At 37.5% G+C, this 20,153-nt stretch overlaps 2 protein-coding genes across 6 annotated transcripts in view; one reads left to right on the top strand and one right to left on the bottom strand.

Annotated features, from left to right (window-relative positions):
• LOC105829558 overlaps positions 1-1,854 on the bottom strand; it is a 30,196-nt gene extending 28,342 nt beyond the window's left edge. The window contains exon 1 of the mRNA XM_036286269.1: positions 1,709-1,854. Coding sequence (XP_036142162.1) covers positions 1,709-1,854 — 146 coding nt within the window. The remainder of the gene's footprint in view (positions 1-1,708) is intronic.
• Positions 472-20,137, top strand: LOC105838129 (cyclin-dependent kinase 4). Of its 5 annotated transcripts, none has more exons than XM_036285425.1 (5): positions 472-5,427; positions 16,660-17,372; positions 17,549-17,908; positions 18,291-18,451; positions 18,544-20,137. In XM_036285425.1, the coding sequence occupies exons 2-5, from the start codon at positions 16,680-16,682 to the stop codon at positions 18,764-18,766; spliced, it is 1,437 nt and encodes a 478-aa protein (XP_036141318.1). In that variant the 5' UTR covers positions 472-5,427; positions 16,660-16,679; the 3' UTR covers positions 18,767-20,137. The 5 variants fall into 5 exon arrangements, with proteins under 5 accessions (XP_036141318.1, XP_036141315.1, XP_036141317.1 ...); XM_036285422.1 differs by lacking the exon at positions 472-5,427 and adding an exon at positions 7,694-8,427; XM_036285424.1 differs by lacking the exon at positions 472-5,427 and adding an exon at positions 9,920-10,000.
• The last annotated feature ends 16 nt before the right edge of the window (positions 20,138-20,153 follow it).

Raw genomic sequence — 20,153 nt, forward strand, 5'->3', positions numbered from 1 at the left:
ACAGAATATAACTCCCGATTATTTATGTCAAATAATGTATTCTCATATTAACTTGATAATAATTAATATGAACATAATAATTAAATATATATGCTAACATATAGCAAAATACATTAGGAACTCGACTCAACTGATAAGTTGAACTTCTTGACTACTATCGGTAGATATATAAACACATAAATTCTACTAAATTTATACTAGATAAAAAAATATTTTATATTAAAAGTTTTTATAAAAATATTTTTTTTTAATATTTATTAAAAATATTTTTAAAAATACTTTTATAAATGTACATATCTTATCATATGTTAGCTATTATAGAAATATACATACAACAAGGATTTTCAATTTTTATATTCAAATAATACTTTACATCTACTAAAATTTCTTAAAAAATAATTAATATTTTTATAAACATTTATTCTAAAAGAATGTAATATAAATGACGCTATTATAAAATCTTGCCATAAAAAATTATAGAATAATTTAGCTTGCAGTATCGATGCGGTAGGTCGTAAAAGATTGGTCGGCCGTCAAAATATTATTAAGTACGCTCAATCGAGGCGAGAGAAGCATAAACGACGTTGTCGTCTGCGTCAGGCGCACAATTACCGTCGTCGTTTTAAGCGTCGTGTCGATGATAGTCAAAACGAGCATCCGGACGCGGCATCAGAGATGGAAGAAAACAAGACAAGTGCAAGATGAGCAACCAGACGAAGCTGTTTAAAAAAAGATACAAAAAACGGAGGAAAGAGCGCGTGGAAGAGCGCAATCTTGTTGGATGCTGATAATTGGTGGCTTCTAGAATGAAATAGAGAAAATGGGGGAGTTTACGTTAAATCAAACAAAGTCAGAAAACGTTTATTATTACTTTTATTTTTTCAAATATATTTTTTAGTAAAAAATGGCAAATTGCCATTATATTTATATTAATTTTTTCCATTTTACAAATAAAATTAGGAATCTCCTATAATTATATTATAAATCTGTCATACATTGCGAAAGATCTATATCATACTTCTTAACAAATAGCTTTTTTCATAATTATAATAAATGAATTCGAATGAATATGAATTCGATTTCCGATTGACTCATGAATCTTTAGACATTATGACTGTTAAGCACGCTATTGCTCGGACATCACGGTCCATCTCGAATAACATATTAATTTTGTGAATTACCGCTTATCTCTTCTGACATAATCAATTTGACGAATAATCTTGTCGCAAAGATACCCGCCGTTTCCGACACACATAGCTCACACGTCCGACTGGCGCATCCTCCTTCCGAAAAGGCTCACATTCCGACACGTCCATCCCTAAACGTCGACCAACCCGGATACTCTTCCAGGAACAGCTGCATTGGCGCGAGCGACAAGCCGAAAAAACGACGCCGTGAACAGTATCAGGAAAAAATCGCGCGGGTTCAAAAGAGAAACGAGAAGGAAAGGTAAAAAAAAAAAACAAAATGCAGGTGTCATAACTAACTGTGAGTGCAACGAACTAGCCGGATGGTGAAATGATGTAGGCACAGGGGACATTTCTTTACCGTCGCTGTGTTAATTGCCACTTTTATCCACAAAGCCGTTCGCTCGCGGGTTTCGAGGACATCGAAACGGTCCCCGCTGGATCGATCGCAGATCCCACCAGGTCGGTTTATACGACTTGGTTGCATTGTGAGACTATCGACGTGCCTCCCTCTCCCTTGCCTTTTCTCCTCATCTCTCTTTCTTTCTTTCTTGCCCTTCTCACTAACCCCCTGGCGCTGCTCCTGGTCCCACTGTGCACCAGAATGTGCCTCCGACCTTACCAAACTAGACGCCAGACTGGTTTTTGCCCAATTTAGATCCCCCATTGTTCGGTCCGCGCTGGAACGAAAATAAAGGAACCACTAACCGCGTCCTATTCACGTACGTTGCATAGGAAAACACCGGCAGTGCCAACGAACACGCTCGGCCCCGTGTCAAATTGGTATATGTTGGCGAGATAGGTGCAAGGTCATGCCAGAAGTGAGTGCGGGCGGGTCTAGATGGTTTCTTACTTCGCGAAATAAATTTTCTGCTGTTTACTGCGCAGACAGAATTTTTTATCACACTTCAACTCAAGGTAGCCATTAATATTTTGCATGACTAGTTCCCCACTCTCCAAACCGAGATGTAGGTCTTGGCTGAATTTGATATTTTAGAGAATCAAGCTTTAGTTGCACGAATCGTCCATCAGCTTAACTGCAACGAAACAGAAGTGTTAGCGCGACATTTTAAGGCATTGATAAGAAGTTGAAGTGTAGATCGATATGTTCCAAGGGTTGCGTACAGTTGGTTCATTGTGCTTTCTCTGTTCCTCTCGAAGTACGCTGAAATGCGATGAAAGGAGCTCTATGAGCAACCAGGTGTAGATGGCCTCCAGGTGTTTCTTAGTGTTCGTCAAGACAGCCCTTTTGGTATTATCTTCTCTCGATTATTTTTGTATACGAAAGTATCCCGATGTTTTTATATTAAACTTATTGCAGAAATTATTTGTTTGGTCTATATTTAATAAATATAATAAACAAATATCTTAGACATTAAAAAAAAATATATATATACATATATCGATCAAGAATCAAACTATAATTCTCCGCTAATATGTAAGAATAATAATAATATAATTAATTCTTCGGATTTTAATTGTCCATTAAATTAAAAGAAAATTAACGATAGGCCCGAAGATTAAATTAACTCTATTCAAAAACAGAATATAGATCCACATTCCCCTGTGTGCATTCCCAGAAATGATCTACAAGTAAAATGTGCGTTCTTTTTCTAAGTGGCTTGAATAATTTAATGAGAATCCATTGCAGCAAAAGGAATAGTTACTTTGTCGGTGCACCGGGTCCTCATTATATGGCACGTAACGGAACTTAATCTCTCTCTGTTTCTACAGTCACCAGGTATTTTCTATGTGAGATGTGTTATGCGTAGCACCAGCCATTGCTACGAAGATTAAAGGACTCACTATCTAATTCTCCTTGTCTTAATTATCTTATGAGACGCGATACTCCTAATAATGAAAAACGAAATTTCTCCATATTTCTTGATATAATAATAAAATTTAAAAAAAAATTTTTTTTTCTAGTTGTATTTTACAATGTTGTATATTTATATTATATCTCAATTCCGTTAAGCGCTGAAGATGACTTAAAGGAAAGTCGAAACGTTTGTAACGCGTGTAGTTTAATTAAATTGTAACATAACGGAAAATTATTAAATTGTCGTTGTTTTTCCGCACCGATAACTGCACTGACTCCTTATGGCCGTATTTTTTGCGTTTAAAATGTAGTTTTTTTTTTTATTATTAAAAAGACAACGCAAAAAAATATGGACGCGATTCTAAAGTTAATTATTTGTAAATACAATATTTCATCGCGTGATTAACACTAAAAAATAAATAATAAGATGATAATTTATAAAAGTAAATGATAAGAAGATACTTTCTAGGTTTTTTTTTATTTGAATTTGAATTGATTATTAATCGTCTTTTCGGATTTATAGCCGTGGAACAGCATAAAACACAGTAACTCGTTTGGCGGCGATAATGGTCATTGATTCATATGTCATCTGGCTGCAGTATGCGTCACTGCGTTACTGCAGTTATATAGAAACGGGTGGCGTTAGATGCATCACTGGTTCGTCACGCGGGATAATTCTGCGCAAGCTGCTCGAATAACCGAATGACGAGTATGAAAAGTCTCCTAATCATCAACGAACGCGGACGCAGCGTTAGTCATTCACAGATCAAAACAGAATAATTTTCTTGACCATTTATAGTGTTTTCTTAATTTCAGGTCAAAGAACTTGAATTATCCTCATGTACGGTGTACGATAAAAATTACACGTATCTAGATACATACAAAATCTCGTAACTTCTTAATAATTTTAAAAGAATATAATTATTTGTTTGATTAATTTAAGCGAGATTATCGTCGAAAAATCAAATGTACATTTAAATCAATCAATAACTCGACGCACATTGGATTCTTTAACCCTATACCTTTGATACAGATCGCCTTGTCCTTACTACTACGAATTCCGATCACGTATAGACAGTGCAACGACATACTTTCCTCCGGAAATTCGAACACAAGTGAAGCTAACAGAAATACAGACTTAATTAAATATTATGTCTATACCTTGCACGCTCCGTTAGCGGCTCCTTCACGGCCATGTCGTAAAATGTATACTTTAGTATAAAAGAAGCGATCAAAGTACTTCGGAATTCCAAAATGAAGGAACCTTCCGTCATAAATTTCAGAAATTAGCGAGGGCTCTTTTCTAATCTGCCGACATGCTTGGCGCTTTACACCGTTGGCGATAACGATGTCTGATGTTCTGGAAGGGATTGCAAGACTAATTCTCTGTATTTAACGAAGAAATGATTATTTAAAAACTATAATAATTATGCGCGTAATTAAACAACTTGTAATGTAGCAATCATTTATTCCAGTACTCTTTATTTCTAAGTTTTGGCTTTACAATATTAGCTAAAAGTTATCAAAACTTAAAAATCATTTTATTTTGAAAAATAACTCAAATTTCACTCAGAATTTTATTACAGATATTCAAAAGTAATAATAGAACGATCTATGATTTAAAATATTTTGGTAAATCTTCTTTAAGATGTGACACATACAACCAATAAAATAATTTGTAGCTGCATGCGTACCATAAATTAAAGTATTTGATCCAACTTAAAAAAAAAAAGAAGATATTGTTTCAACCATTACGGATACGTCTACAATCAAATTTTAAAATGCTATTATTTCATTTTTTCTACTCGTACTCATTATTTTATTGGTTCACTTGGCAGCAAGAGTGGAAGATTCTATTTCCAGCATTTTCGATATAGACACGTAGGACACCTCACGTGCAAACGTTCGACACAGAAGATAGCTACAGCCCTGCCACTAACAATAAGTCCGAGCCCTGTAAAGGGCCTGGTGAGCGCCGATCCCACTCCTGGGCCAGACCCGTGCTGGAGCCTCTCGCCCATTCCATTCCAGACCCGTGTAGTCGTTTCTCGCGTGCATCGCCCGCCGGAGGAAGCATTCCATTCATGTCTCGGAGCGCGCAACACGCTCGTCGCAGCGCCGCGTGAAAAAGAGAGAGAAAGAGAGAGAGAGAGAGAGAAAAGGCCACACGAAAAAGTAGCCCCGCCGTGAAGAGAAGCGTTGGGTCCTCTTCGCTACCTGGCGCTACATCGCCTTCAACAACAACAACGACGACGCCGCCGCCGCCGCCGACGACGACGACGGGTCGTGATGACGATCGACGGTTTCGCCAGGAACGTCAGCCACTCGCCCCGCGAACGCGTCCAACGCCAAACACGTGGTCCTGCGTTACTATCTGGGCGTCGCACCGAGCGCATCCGGGGATGCAGTGAAGCTGCACTGGTGCGTTTCTTCTTTTGTTTACCTTGCTCCTCTGTCTCTCTCTTTTTAGACCGCTTTCTTGCTCCATGCGCGTCTCGCATGTGACGCGTGTATAGTACCGTAACTCGCAAAGAAAATTCGTCACAGACGAAATTGATCCTGGCACGAATGGTACGGAGTATTTTTTATACTGGCCGAGAAGTTTGCCCGTGCGAGCACGCATCACAGAGGTGTGAAGATAATACGCGGTGCGGCGTATTATCTCACTTTTAGTTCGAGATAGAATTGGATGTCTGTAAATATAACGGCTTGATTAAGAGGTTTATCAACGTGTTTGTGCTACTGATAAAGACGAGTTATTAGAATGGTAAAAACGTTTAGAGATGTCTGCCCTCTCTGTGTCGCGCCGGCGCCGGCTAGAATATATCATGGGAATCTCGGGTTTCTGTTTTTCACATGAATAATGTCTCGTTCACGGTGGGATTAAAAATTCATAACCGTTCTTTTGATCATCTTGGCGGAATGTAATTGTGTGGTGTGCAATTAGCGGAACAATAATCTTGTTTCCAAAATCGCGTCGATAAAACCGTAATCGTAATGTGACTCACGATCAGTGAATGCGAATTATCTTTCCTCGACTCTCGAGCTACGTATCCTAATTTCTGTCATATGTAAGTTCGTTTTTACTGCCGATTTAAAATCGTTCACTGGCATCGCGACAGATGAACGGCGCTATTGTAAATAATCTTCATTTAACGAAACGGATTGCGGGGCTTGTAACACCCGACCGTCATCTCGACTCCCTTCGTCTTCAAAGCGCATAACCGCCGCGCATCCTCCGCATGCTAACGCGGCTGTTGAACTCCCTGGAGTCCCCGGTTTCACGTTGTATGTGTACTGTGGGAATGTGTGTACGTGTATGTATAAGATTATCGCTTTTAAATCGGCCGATGCAACAGCCCCGTCGCAAATCTATATACACAAGCCCGACGAAAGAAACGTTCCATATTCCGGTATAGGCCGTATAAAGGAGATGTTCCGGTGCAGCCTCCGTACATTCAGAGGAATTCCTCGCGACGGTCCTTCTCGTCCGGCAAGATTCTCCGCGAAAGCGACAGAGCGACAGATCTGCGATTTTTACGACGCGGATGTTGAAATAATGAGCGAAGGGATCCTGGGGTCGCGCGCGCGTGCAGTCGTCGAAACCGCCGTACTTCCTTCGCTTCCCTCCCTGGTGATAGCGTCAAGCGCCAATGACGAATGTGTAATGTCGCACCGCTAATTTCACCGGGAATATGCATGCGACTCCGCTGGCGTGACGATCCCGTCTTGCGTGGTTACGGCAAACAGCACCGTTCCGATCATTTGACGTTGCCGTCAACCTCACGAATAAAATATAAAAACTATAATAAACGAGCGATTTTCTCTAATGAACAAGTGAATCCATTTACGTCAATGTAAATTAGTTTTAATCTTGATTTAGCTTACCTTTTGTCTTTTCTAAGTTCTAAAAAAGATGGAATATAAGTTACATCGGGTTAATCTACATTGACGCAATGATCCTTAACAACGTGACAGGTTTAAAAGTACTATTCGATATTAACTCTATTTCAGAAAGAAAATCAAATTTTACTTATCGGTAATGTCTTTCAATCGCACAGTAATGTCCTTCGACTAATACAGAGTCATCTCGCCAACTGCAAATTATTCATTACATAATCTATGACTTGGGGAAAAACGATGGTGCATTAGATAGTACATTAGGTACAATCACTGGTAGTCCATGTTAAGCATTTCAGCTTAACTGTGTATCTTTAGACTAAATGCTAATATATTTGCATGTACTTGGGCCGTACTTTACACGTCATTCGTAGAAGAAGGAGATATGATCATGATTCTGCATAGTGAATAAACATATATAAATTTCCACAATAATAATCATTCTTTATTCATCGATAGTAAGAGTATTAGTAGTCGTAAAGTACTCTATTTTTTTGAACGAAGAAAAAATTGGCATGAGTAATAGAGAAAAAATCAGGTTATTTTAAACGCAATTTTCAGAATCACTGATTTATGTAATAGCGTTGGATGCGTGCATTTCAAAATTATTAATTAACCTATTAACATAACCTATATCTATCATTTTTATGTTATCCCGACGGAATAAACATTGGAAACTTAATTACTATAACTCTTGCTGCCACAAATAATATATTTTTTATATAAAATTAAATATAAATAGAAAAATGTATTATTCTTCTCTTTATTAATAATTGAAGTTTATATAATACTTTTACTTTTGTCATGTTATATTTAATGTATCGATGTACATATTGGTGAATGTTAACTTCACGCTACAACAAATAATTAGATATTATTAACTTAGTGATTAATATTTGAACGGTTATTTTAATTTATTTTTATACACAGGGTGTAACACACACATATATCGCTTGCTAAAAAAAAAATAATTCGCTATCTGGAACGTTTGAAATCTGCATTTCCACGCTCGGAATTACAAAATTGCAAATTCCCAGAAGAGAATTCGACAGCGTTTTAGCGTTTGGATATCGTCCAAGAATCGCCTTCGAATATATTGCTTTAAACTGCATCCGAGTGACGTGTTACTCCAGGATAGCTCATTGAGCGTCGTGAATCACATTCCTCAACCGTAGCAGGTACTACGTTGAAACGTCACGCATTTCCGCGTATCTGTGGGAAATCATGATCTCGCTCCGTTCATATAAATTCCGTGGCGGATCGCGTGCGCGGCCATTCAGTAACTTGAACGAGCCACCGTGTACATTGGCTCCGACGGCGCGTCTCGTCCCTCCGAAACACAATTCACAAGACCCTGGGGTCTTTGGAACACGGCGGCATGCCCCCTTTCTCTCCCAGCCAGCGCCTCCCAAACTAGGGTTCCGCGAGATGACGAAAAATTACACGTTCTTCGCCGCTTGTAAAGCCTATTTAAACGACGCGCCGTCCGCTTTAGGGATCACTTACTACGGCCATAAATATGTAAGTACATACAGGCGAATATCAACTCTGTTTACTCTTCAGTATTACGAGTTTGTTTTCTCTCACTCTCTCTTCTCAGTTTTTTAATTTTATTTATTATTTAATATTTAATATGACACAAGAGAAAATGCAATATTATAATTTTGTAGTATAATTTAATATTGAATTTTTTCTTGTGTAAAAGTATAATCAGAAGAAGCAAATTGTAAGTCATGTGTTTGAAGCTTACTAATATTAATAATCTTTGGGACATATTTTTTTCCTAAAGTAGAGCGAAAGAAAATTTTTCCTAATGTGAATATTTGCATATAAATCATAGCAGTTAAACCATAAATAATAACAGTTTTTATTATTTTTTCTACATATTATATATACAATTTAATATAGTTTTACCGTATGTAAATGTAGCATACATAGTGTTTGGAAGTTTGAAAATATCATCTTTATCGATTGCACAAGTCTACATTCGCTCGCGAAAGGCGTATATCTATAAATAGCATTATGTGTCAATACAATTCCTTGTGTAATTCAAGGGTACATAATTCTGCAGCATCTAGATATACCAATCTTGATATTAAACTACGCTCCTAGATCATTTAAATAGTGATACACAGAAGGATCGACATCTTCCAGTTTCTAACATATTAACAATGAAATTTGACGAAAACTTAGATAAAATATTTTCAACAATGCCAGAGCATGACAGCTGCATACAACGAAGAGTGTAGCACTACTACTAAATATTTTATGTAACTTAATTGAAATTTGCAATAAGTTTAGAGTTGAAGTACCAATTCAAAGCTGTACCCACTACAAACATCTTCAAAGTTATCTTCGAGGGTACTCCCCTTTTCCTTTCCCCCGTTTTTGGAGCAACGTAGTGCGCTTAATCTCTGGTAACCCGATCGTGAGTCGAGCTGGAAAATAGGACGGCAGCTGCAGGGAACGAGAGAAGGAGAGTGAACCGCGTGCATAGGGAACGCAGCCCACGAGCAATCCCTTCGGAAACCGGCCAACCCGCTCGAGAGCCCGCCGTCAACTGATCGGATCCGTTGAAGCCGGCGTGGCGAGACTCGGTTGTTCTACGGCCTGACCCACAGCTCGGTCCGTGTCGGGTCCCATGACGCCTTAACGCCGGATACTGCCTGACGATTCGTTGGCCGCTCAGCGGTCGTGGTTGTGAGTGGTGAACGGGCTGGTGTGTGCGTGATGGTGTTGTCGCCTCCTGTGTGCGGCTCATAACCCCGTTGTGTCTCGCGCGAGTGCTTACGAGCGAGTGCGTACGCTGGGGCATTCGTTAATGCTGTTTCCGGCGCGCGCTCCGGGGCCGTGCACACAGTTTCGGTTGTGTTGTGTGTCTCGCGCGCGGCGTCCATCCGTCTGTCCGTCCGTTTGGCTGTCGCCGTTCTCTGTCTTCTACGTACGCCTGTCGTCATCATCAACTTCATCATCATCTTCATCCGAATCTCTTCACCGTCCTCTTCTTCTTCGTCTTCCGCGGAGTAACACGCAACGCCGCGGGTTTCCGCTGTCTTGCTCCTCTCGCGGGAGGTCAGCACCTTAGCGTCGGTAGGTAGGTAAGTGCCGGAATGTGGGATTCGGGGTTGCTGCCGTTGGAACGTGGAAGATGTCGGACTCCCAGGAGAATAAGAGAAAGAGAAAGAGAGAGAGAGACAGCTCGAGCTTCCCATTACCTCTCGAAAGGAGAGCTCGCGGTGAAATATGAGCGGCCGGTTTCGGTAGTTTTCTTCTCTTTGCGTTGGCAGCCAACGCGGGGGATCCCATCGTGTGTTTCGCGTGTGAAGCCGCCGACACCGGGATCAACGATTGGACGGGGACGGTTCGTGGCGAATGTTCACCGATCGGCCTCTCCGCGGGGCACCGACGAAAAATCGCCCGTAAGAGAGTCACGGAGCGACTTAAATAGCTTTTCTCCCTGATGAACGAAGATTCCGCGACGTCAAAGACGACCGTGTCGTTCGTAGAATTCTTATCTGATAGCTGGTTGGAACGCGAATTTCTTATGGGTAATGAGGACTTCAACGCATGGGTAATCCTGCAGTCTTCTGCGCGCGAGTCAGAAAAAATATGATTTGCAAATCGAAAATATCGAAGCATTTCTTTTGTTAGTCTATGATATGAAATATTTATGCACCCAAGTGCTATATCTTTTTCTCGAATTATGTATTGTACCTTTAGATGTTGTAGTTTCAATGTGTAAACTTTATGAATTTTTCTTTTGCGTTTCTCGTATTCATCATTGAATTCCACATTTTTTCATAAGTATTCACGTTATTTTGTTTTGTTATATATCTAAATACGTGGAATTATGAAGAAATAATAAATCTTTATCTAAAGTTTAAATAAATCTCTCTCTACTTCTCTCTTCTCACGCAAGACGTACTTCGTTTATCACCGTGTTTCGTAATATTCATCGTGAGAAATGCACTTGAATGGGATTACGGATAGCATATCTATGAAACGTAGGACGGGTGTGTGGAATGCTTCAGCGTGTGTGAAGATAAGACAAGAAGCGACAGTTCGGCGACGGGGTTGGTTTACCCTACTCCCGCCGCCATTATGCGCCCCTCTTGTTTACGAACGGTGTGCGTAGAGAACGCGTAGAAAGATCACGTGACCGTTACATAGATATCCTCGAGGAACTAGATTGCAGCATTTCGTCGCGTGAATAAACATTTCGAAAAGTTGTCTGTGCATTTTTATCACCTGACAGATGATAACAAGATTGACACAAAAAGGAAGCAATTTATAGTTCGGTAATTAATATATGAATTAATGAGCACAAGAGAACGATAAATTACTAAAGAAATAAATTAGTACGAATGTTCAAACATTGATATAACTCAACATTTTATTTTCTTTACATTTTTTATTGACACGTGCATATTATTTGAATAGCAAAACGCGTTTAGCGTAGAAAATAATTCTTTTAATCAGCTCATTTCCAAATCAATAATTTACTGGACGGTATTCAGAGAATACCGCAACATATAGCATTCATACTCATTCAAATCTACAGTTCAGACACACAAGTACAACGTTTGCAGTTTTGTATCTAAGAAATATGATGATTCTCCCACGATAAGACGTCACTTGATTTGCACGTTTATAGATAATCTGTATATTTACATGAACTTTACGGATATGCAATCAATAATTGCATGATTATTCGTAGCAAAATAAATTCAATTTTTTGAAGTTATAAATTTTAAGAAAATAATATAGTGAATTTTTATAAAAATAAAAAATAATTTTTGTATAAATTACAAGTTTGATAAAACATTAACTTTTTTATATACGTGCAAATTGTTTCCATAGAAAAAAGTATTAATTTTAAATGACAAAATTATTGAACATTTTAACAAAAATTATTTTCTGTAGAACAGATATTTCTTAAAGATACAGAGTTATTTTTTTTCAGTTTATCAAAGCGATATACGATACTGCATACGCGTACTCCTCTTGTACACTCACGCTCGACTTTTCGTTCTAGAAATAGAAGTGAATGAGAGCGTTGAGCAAGTGTTTGTTGTGTGAAAGACTTGAGTACATAGTAGTGTCAATCCCATGGATAAGCAGCGAAGCTCTGTTTACTCGGTTTACTTCAGTAGTCTAGCGTAGCAAACGAGAGTCTGGAACACCGTCGTCAAAGATTCGTGTATTTTCAGCGTCTTTAATTGAATAGGGTCGACGCGACACTCGTAAATTATTCGAGTTCCTAATTAGACCATCACTGAATTCCTTCGTGAAGGAATTTTCCCCGCACGAAGAACGTTCTTTGTCGACCATTTTATCGGATGCCGATTATTCAAATTCAAATAACATTCCATTCGCTTTTTCACAAAACAATAATCCTTTCTTCTGCGATACTCTCTGTTATTTTTTGTCTAATTGACAATTGTGAATTAATGCGCTATTATGTCAATTCTTCGCATTCCAATACGGTGAATACATGAATATATAAATTCAAAACATTTTCAATTTAAAAGACAGCAATATTTTTTATTACAAAAATGCATAACTCTGTAATTTGAGTAAAAAACTTTAAATTTTATTGAGCCATTTCTTGATTGATATATATATAAAAGCGTAATCTCTGTACTTTTTTAATCATTATTCTCGTAATGTAGTGGTTGTAGTACGGATGCCGGGATTTGAGATAAGATAATCGACAACTTGCATTTAGAGTGATTGACCTCCTTTATGCTAAAGTTAATAGGAATTCGATCGTGCGTTGCTTCGTAAGATAAGATTTAAAAGTTTCAACGAAGTGAATCAACGCGGTATTTTATGGGGATTTAAGAGCTACGAGCATTCTCGCACCTATCATAACGATGAATTGATGGCGCATTGTATTTTGCGCTCACACGTAACTGTTCATTCATCCAGCGCGGATCTGTACATATGATGCACGACTTTGTAAACAATAGGCCGTAAATGCGGCTTCAATTATGTTACAATTGAGGCGACGAGTGATTTACGCGTCTTACGTACGTACTACACCACACTGCTTACGTATTATAACGTAGTGCGTACATAATCACGTGACACGTGTGACTTTACAGAAGCCACGGGACAACTCGTGCGACCTAAAATTTCGATAATCCTATTGAGAAGAACTTAATGGAGCTGCACATCACGCAACTCCCATGGGAAATGATTTTTCCGTGGAGTAACGTGACGTGGTAATTTATTAAAAATGTGATTAATAGTATACTTCCTTCTTGAGATGTAAAACGAGACATTAAGGAAGTTTAAGTACAATAATTTTTTTAATAAGCGCGATTTTTTAACTGCCTCGTTTTCTTTATTTTTAATTGCGCTTTTACACTGTTTTTTTTACCTTTTAATGTTTTACATTCCGAAGTATAGTCAGACAATTCGTGCCATTTAAAATAACGCTGACGTGCAACGCTGTCATGCACGAAATATTGCCTACTTTTGCATCTTTTTTTTCAATTTCGGTTTTTTATCTGTACACGGAAATTCTGCTAAGTTCATGTATATCTGTCGAGTGGGCTTTGCCGAGCAATACGATAAGAAGATTGAGTAACTCGACATTCCGACGTTCGAAAGTTCTTACGTTATCTAATTTGCTAGCGGAAGTCGTGTTTTTTCAAGACGAGCATTGCGCGATTTCGCGTCTCGAAACCGAGTCGACACTGTTTCAGACGATTAAGTCAAGATTCAGTTAAGTCTCTTTCTGTGTAACGTTGGATTCTGTATTCCTCTCCGCATACGGCTGTTTATCTAGCACGGAGACTTCTCGAGTTATCAGTTTTCCCGCGGAACCTCCCGACCGTTTATCTACTACGTCAACTTTCTTGGGCTGCTCTCGTCCTTTTTTGGGGATCCTGGTTGTAACATTGGTTGGAAGAATATCCTCTTCTATACTTCACCAATGGCACGAGAAAAGATTCTGCAGACAATAAAACGAAAGCCTCTCGAAAAGAAGGAAAGGTGTCTATTGTTTCCTTTGAACGCTAAAAGTGCCTAAAGAATACTGCTTGTGATAGACTTTCGCTAGTACGTGTTATTTTACAACATAAATGGCAACTTTCTGAAATGAAGGATTTATTGAAAGAGACGTGAAAAGGATCAGTGACAAATATCGTGATTTTGTGTAAATATCGTGATTTTGTAAAATGGAATTAAAAGTTTTTTGCAGTGGTAAAGTACCCTTTGAATGTATTTTTCTGTGATCTTAGAGACTTGAAAGAGAAAGTGAACGCATATTCTTTGTATGATTATCATTTAAATTACTTATTTGCATTAATAAAAAATAATACACGGCGATTGAATGATATGTAGTATTTCCCTTAGTCTCCCCTATGCGTTTCAACAGCATATGCATAGTACGCGGACATATATTTGCATTATTACATTTGCATTTGCGTATGTGTATTAACATAAAACGGACAATATACACGACAAAACGCGCATCTTTTTGAAACGTTGTTTTAAAGAGAAAAAAGAATATTGTTAGAATATTTGCTTCATTGACTTTACTGTATCTTGGTGTCCAACCGAAAGCGTAGAAACATCTGCCTCTTCCAGGAAGGTGGTCTCGAGATAATACCGCATGAAAACGCTACTCTGTACATGCCAAGTTGTTGGTCGCCTCCAGAACGAAGGCACACGTTTTTCTCCAGGTCCGTGAAACGACCACACATTTCCCTTTTTTCCCTTTCGCTTCTTTCACTTTGCGACAATTCTCGCTACCCAAAATTTTTTCACAATAGTCTCTTAAAATTTATGCCCATGAGGCGTCCCATTTATTTTCTGTATCTAGCCCGATTGCGAGAAAAAATTTCTCGCCATGTAGAAATTCTTTCGTTTATTACTCTTTCCTTCCTTCCACTAAGCTTTTCTAGAATTTCTTATCGTAGAGGAAGTTGATAGAAGAATTTAATCAAAGCCGCGAGAGTACATCCGTTTGCGAACTGATCTCCGAAACTATCAATTATAGGTCATTCGACATTACATGTCTGTTAACACAATAGAGCAAAAATATTGTAATACGGTCGTTATTTGACTAAACTCATAGTTTAAGGAATTTTCTCATAGCACCAAAGAACAGTATTTCGTGTTTTGTTATATTGAATCAATCAAGTTGTATCTGTACCCGGTCGACTTTTTCCGTAACTAGCATCTAACAGCGACCATGTGCCATGAAGAAATTACGAAGTGATAACAGCGTATAGTTTATTATTTCCTCTGGACGAAGGCGGAACGCCTTTTTTCGGCATCCGGCTATTTAAATTATGCCACACGGATCTCCTCTATCGTAACTTCGTATCTTTTCATATGACCCAATTTCTTCAACTTCCTCTTTCGACTTGTCATTACAGTTTTTCCGTAATGAAGGCTACGAAATTCGTGCATCTGTATCAAGTGTGAGACACGCATCATTCATAATCAATACAGACGAGATTTAATTCGAATGTAGAGAAAGATAACTTGTCATCAAGTATCATATCGGAAATGAGCGTCGTGATGAAATCGGCCACTTGCCTGTTTTATCTGCTCTGCTGACTGTTATCGCAAAAGGTGGCAAAGGTGGCATTCGAAACGTATTCTAAAATCTCTAACGAAAATTGTCTAATAATTCAGTGAAATGTAACTAATAAACTTTTTTTCTTTTCTCAACTCTCAAGATGACAGTATCATGATTTAATTGATACGATTTTTCGCAACCAAATTGCTATTGTTGAACCTGAGCGAAAAAAAACAAACGGTCAAGAACCCCGAGTGAGGTTTAGAACTTCCCTCACGTTTACAAGATGTTCTGGAAAGCCGACGATGAGGTCGGGCATAGCGGGCTATTATATGAGCGCAGGTGTCGGTGCAGATGTCGCGTAGCAGACGGCCTGCCACGATCGCTCTTACGGTACCGTCTCGAAATTTTAATAAAATGCAAGCGAAAGAGAAGCGAGCCGATCCGTGTATCTGTTTCACATCGCAAACCCGGGTGTCACAACCGGGACTGTACAAACACGCGTGCTGCACGCGCTACGATATCCGCGTAGTGCATTTTATCCTCGCATGTCTTCGCACAGATCTCTACACGGATTTGTCGGAGAGCTCGTAGACGATCAACAAGCGGAAGTAAGACTCGTTGTAAAATTCGAATTTTTAACGTTAGAGTTTTAACTACCGTTCTTAGATAGTCACTGTCTATTATTATATTTACAATATTTACGATTTGCATTGGAAAATAAATTAAACTTCTATATAATTATTATATGAAGATATGTACTCGATAATATAAAAAATATATAATAGTAGGGAAAATACATAGAAAGTAAAATTACCTTTTAGATAGATTGAAGTTTATAAAAATCTGTGTAGTTTTTTTTATCTAGTTCATTTATAAGAATTTATGTCTATGTTTACCGTATCTGTAATAAAAACAGTTGAATTTTTTATTGAATTCAATACATTTTAGTATATTTTAATTTATGTTTCAATTTTTATCTAATTTTTAAAAATTTTATGATAAAAGTTAAGTGTATTTTGTATTTAAAATGATTATTAAAAATATACTTGATTAATGTATATCATTTTGATGCCATAATGACTTTTTGTTCTGCTTGGATTGAAAATACTGCTCTTGAAATAGAAATTCCAAGATTTTCTCTTTTTTGTTATTTTTTTTACTTCTTAAATTTATTTTTTTCCTCAATAACAAGATAAAATCTTTTGCTTTAGGTAGAAGTCGAGATGTTGTGATGGCTGGTAGATCACGACGTTCGAGCACAGAGCTCGAACCAGATTTATCGACGCCAACTGCTCCGAAGAAACCCAAGCAATCCGAAACCTCATCCGAATCGTCTGGAGAGGAGCATTTAACGGAAGTGGAAAGTAGTATCGAAACACCAACCGCGAGTGAGATATCTTTACAGGCGGAGGTTGTGGTCGTCCAAGAAGGAGACAAACAGCTCTCAGATGTTACTGAACAGGCAGGAACATTAAAGCAATCAGTTTTGATCAGTGAAACGTCCCCGGAGTCGACCAACCAATCATCCAAAACGGACACGGGTCTTTCTAGACGAGAGAGCGGCACCGCATCGACCTCTACAGAAGCGGTTCCGAGCACCTCGAGAGAAGAGCAACTCGGCCCCCTGAAATCTATTCTAATGAAGTACAGCGATCAAGGCGAGCTCTCTGGTCCTTCCAGAAGAAGACCAGAGGAGACGACGGTACAAAGTTTTTTGCTGCGCGATCATGCGTCGTACGAGGATCTGTCCCTTATCGGGAACGGCGCTTACGGGACGGTGTACAAAGCTAAAGATAAAACTAGCGGTCAAATCGTAGCGCTTAAGAAAGTTAGGGTACTTTTGACGGATGATGGCCTGCCTAATTTCACGGTGAGGGAGATTTCTACCCTAAAGTCGCTCGAACAATATGAACACCCACATATTGTAAGTATCTTTTATTTAATTACAATGTAATCTTCGTTAACGAAACATACAATAGACATTGCAAGATTTTCAATATTCTGTATTTTCCTATTCTAAACAAAATATTCATTATTTATGTTCTTAATATCATATCATATATGAATACATAATTATGTTTATTATATCTTTTTATCCAGGTCAGATTGTTGGATGTCTGCCAAGGAGATTATTTACAATTACCATCGGGAGACGGTACACGTTCCGAAAGGCTGAACCATGGTCTCACCCTCTGGTTGGTGTTCGAACACGTGGAAAGAGATCTCGCTTCGTACATAGCGCAGTGTCGGAGTAGCATACCGCGATCTGGCATTTCACCGTATCTCGTGAGACAAATGTCAAAAGAGATACTTTGCGGAGTAGAATTCCTACATAGCCATAGAATAATACACAGGGACTTGAAGCCGCAGAATCTTTTGGTAACACGCGAAGGGAGAATCAAAATCGCGGATTTCGGTCTGGCCAAGACCTACGATTTTGAGATGAGATTAACTTCCGTGGTATGTAGACAAATTTCACATAAATATATTACAGTGCGCTTAACTATAAATTCAGATTATATTTTGATTTATTATACGAAAAAACATTATATGAAAAGATCGCGTTATTTAAAATTAAAATCAAGATTATCATACCCTTCCTTTTAACGAAATTTAAAGTAATTTAAGTTGAGCAAAAATATTATTTCTTTATTATTATTTATTTATGTCTGTTTATTGATTTATGTGTATTAGTATTTGTAACTTTATTTTTAGTCGTTTAAATATTAAATAAGTATTTTATTTTATTTCGGATTGCGTTATCTGTGGTTAAAAAAAAACAATGTTATATAATTTAATATCGCCATTGATAAAAACTCGTAATATTCTATTGTGCATGTAGGTAGTAACCCAATGGTATCGAGCACCTGAAGTACTCTTAGGATGTTCCTATGCCACTCCTGTAGATGTTTGGTCTGTCGGATGCATATTAGCAGAACTTTGCAAGTTGGAACCATTGTTCCCAGGCACCAGTGAAGGCGATCAACTGGACAGGATTTTCCAGTGAGTTGTACTTTTTGCTTTTTTTTCAGAGTAAAATTTGTATCTTTCATATGCTTCTTTATGCTATATTTTTCTTTACTCTTCCATTGTAGAGTTTTGGGTACTCCGTCACAGCAAGCGTGGCCAGAGAATGTATCACTTAGTTGGACAGCTTTCCCACACAGACAACCCAAACCTCTCGGTGCAATAATACCAGATCTCAATGAACACGGATTAGACTTAGTAAGGAATATGCTCATGTTTGATCCTCATAGTCGTATAACTGCAGCTCAAGCCGTAAGACACCGATATTTTTCCGAAGAGAGCGTACAATGACTATTTTATAAGTTATCTAGATTTATTGCTGGATTAACTGGCAAACACAGACTGACGTAATTATATTCAGAATATGACTTTGAGCATATGCTATAACAGTAGAGATCCTATAATCAGAGACTGGCCATGACTGCCTGTGGTTTTGACAGAATTCTGCGAGAGAGAAGGATATATATTACTAACTCTTTTTTTCTCTTTCTCTTCTATTTTTTTTTCTTATCCCTTTTACTATCTCTTTCATTCGAGAATTGCCAAAAGTGACTAATCTTTGATCAGAGGGTCTCTGTACAACAGTATGAATTATTATATTATATATGTAGAATTACTAATAACATGTTGATTTAAATGTTGATTTAAATATCTAATAAAGGCGCGCATAGACTTGTTGCGTATCCGTGTATTGTATCAAAATTTTGATACAATGATAAATAATAAAAAAATATATGTATAGCGTATCATGAGATGCATCAATATGCAAATACGTAGCATATCTATATCCCCTTTAATCCGAGTATTAAGAATCGCTTGTGCCTATAAATGTTAAAATAACTATAAATTCAATTAGTATTTAAATTTGTTATATCATATTTAATATACATATGAAATAGTAGTCATACGTATCTCTTATTTTTACACAACTGTCCTTACGTAACTAAGTTATTAACAGTAAATATAATCAACCTCTAACAGTTTGCGAAATAAACTTATAATATTTAAGTTAATTTATCTTAGGTTTACTTTAATGTACGATGTGAAAAGCGATTATTATTATTTTTGATATGTTATTTATTTACGTAATATCTTAATGTTTCAGTCAGACGTTTTTCTATAATGACATGAATTATATTGCTTATAACTTTTTTTTAAGGTCACAACAGTTATTACTTTTTTAGCAATTAGTAATTAATTACATTAACACGATACATTATAGTTACATAAGATTTATGTAGTTGCGGCAAATCCTATTAAATATAAAAGCGTATGTGTAAATTGTATAGTTGATGCACATATTTACTAACTTAGTTTTTAAAACTAGTGTAAAAAAGTGTAAGACAGTACTACGTATATTTTTTTATAAGTAGAATTATTTTTCTAAGACTGGGGCCTTGTGACCCATTAGGAAAGAAAGGAATGATTTAAGGATCTTCCGAAAAAAACCAGAAAGCGCACTGCCATACTTTGTAAGTACTACGATTGCAATCAATAGCGTATTTTTTATTAATGTACAATATCGACGATACGTGTATAAAGCAATAAGTGACAATATTTATATGCCTCTTAGGTGCATTATTGTATTAAGACATTGAGAAATGGATAAGCGCATTATTAAGAGAAGACTGTCATATGAAATAAAAATTTTATAGTTTTATACATGTTTTTAATTTTT

The sequence above is a fragment of the Monomorium pharaonis genome, chromosome 4 (assembly GCF_013373865.1).
Source record: "Monomorium pharaonis isolate MP-MQ-018 chromosome 4, ASM1337386v2, whole genome shotgun sequence".
In the NCBI taxonomy this organism is placed as follows: domain Eukaryota; kingdom Metazoa; phylum Arthropoda; class Insecta; order Hymenoptera; family Formicidae; genus Monomorium; species Monomorium pharaonis.

Excerpts from the sequence above, each read along its gene's own strand:
- LOC105838129 (XM_036285425.1), top strand. The coding sequence starts at position 16,680 with ATGGCTGGTAGATCACGACGTTCGAGCACAGAGCTCGAACCAGATTTA. Across the intron at positions 17,373-17,548 it reads AATATGAACACCCACATATT|GTCAGATTGTTGGATGTCTG; the intron begins GTAAGTATCTTT and ends CTTTTTATCCAG. Across the intron at positions 18,452-18,543 it reads CAACTGGACAGGATTTTCCA|AGTTTTGGGTACTCCGTCAC; the intron begins GTGAGTTGTACT and ends CTTCCATTGTAG.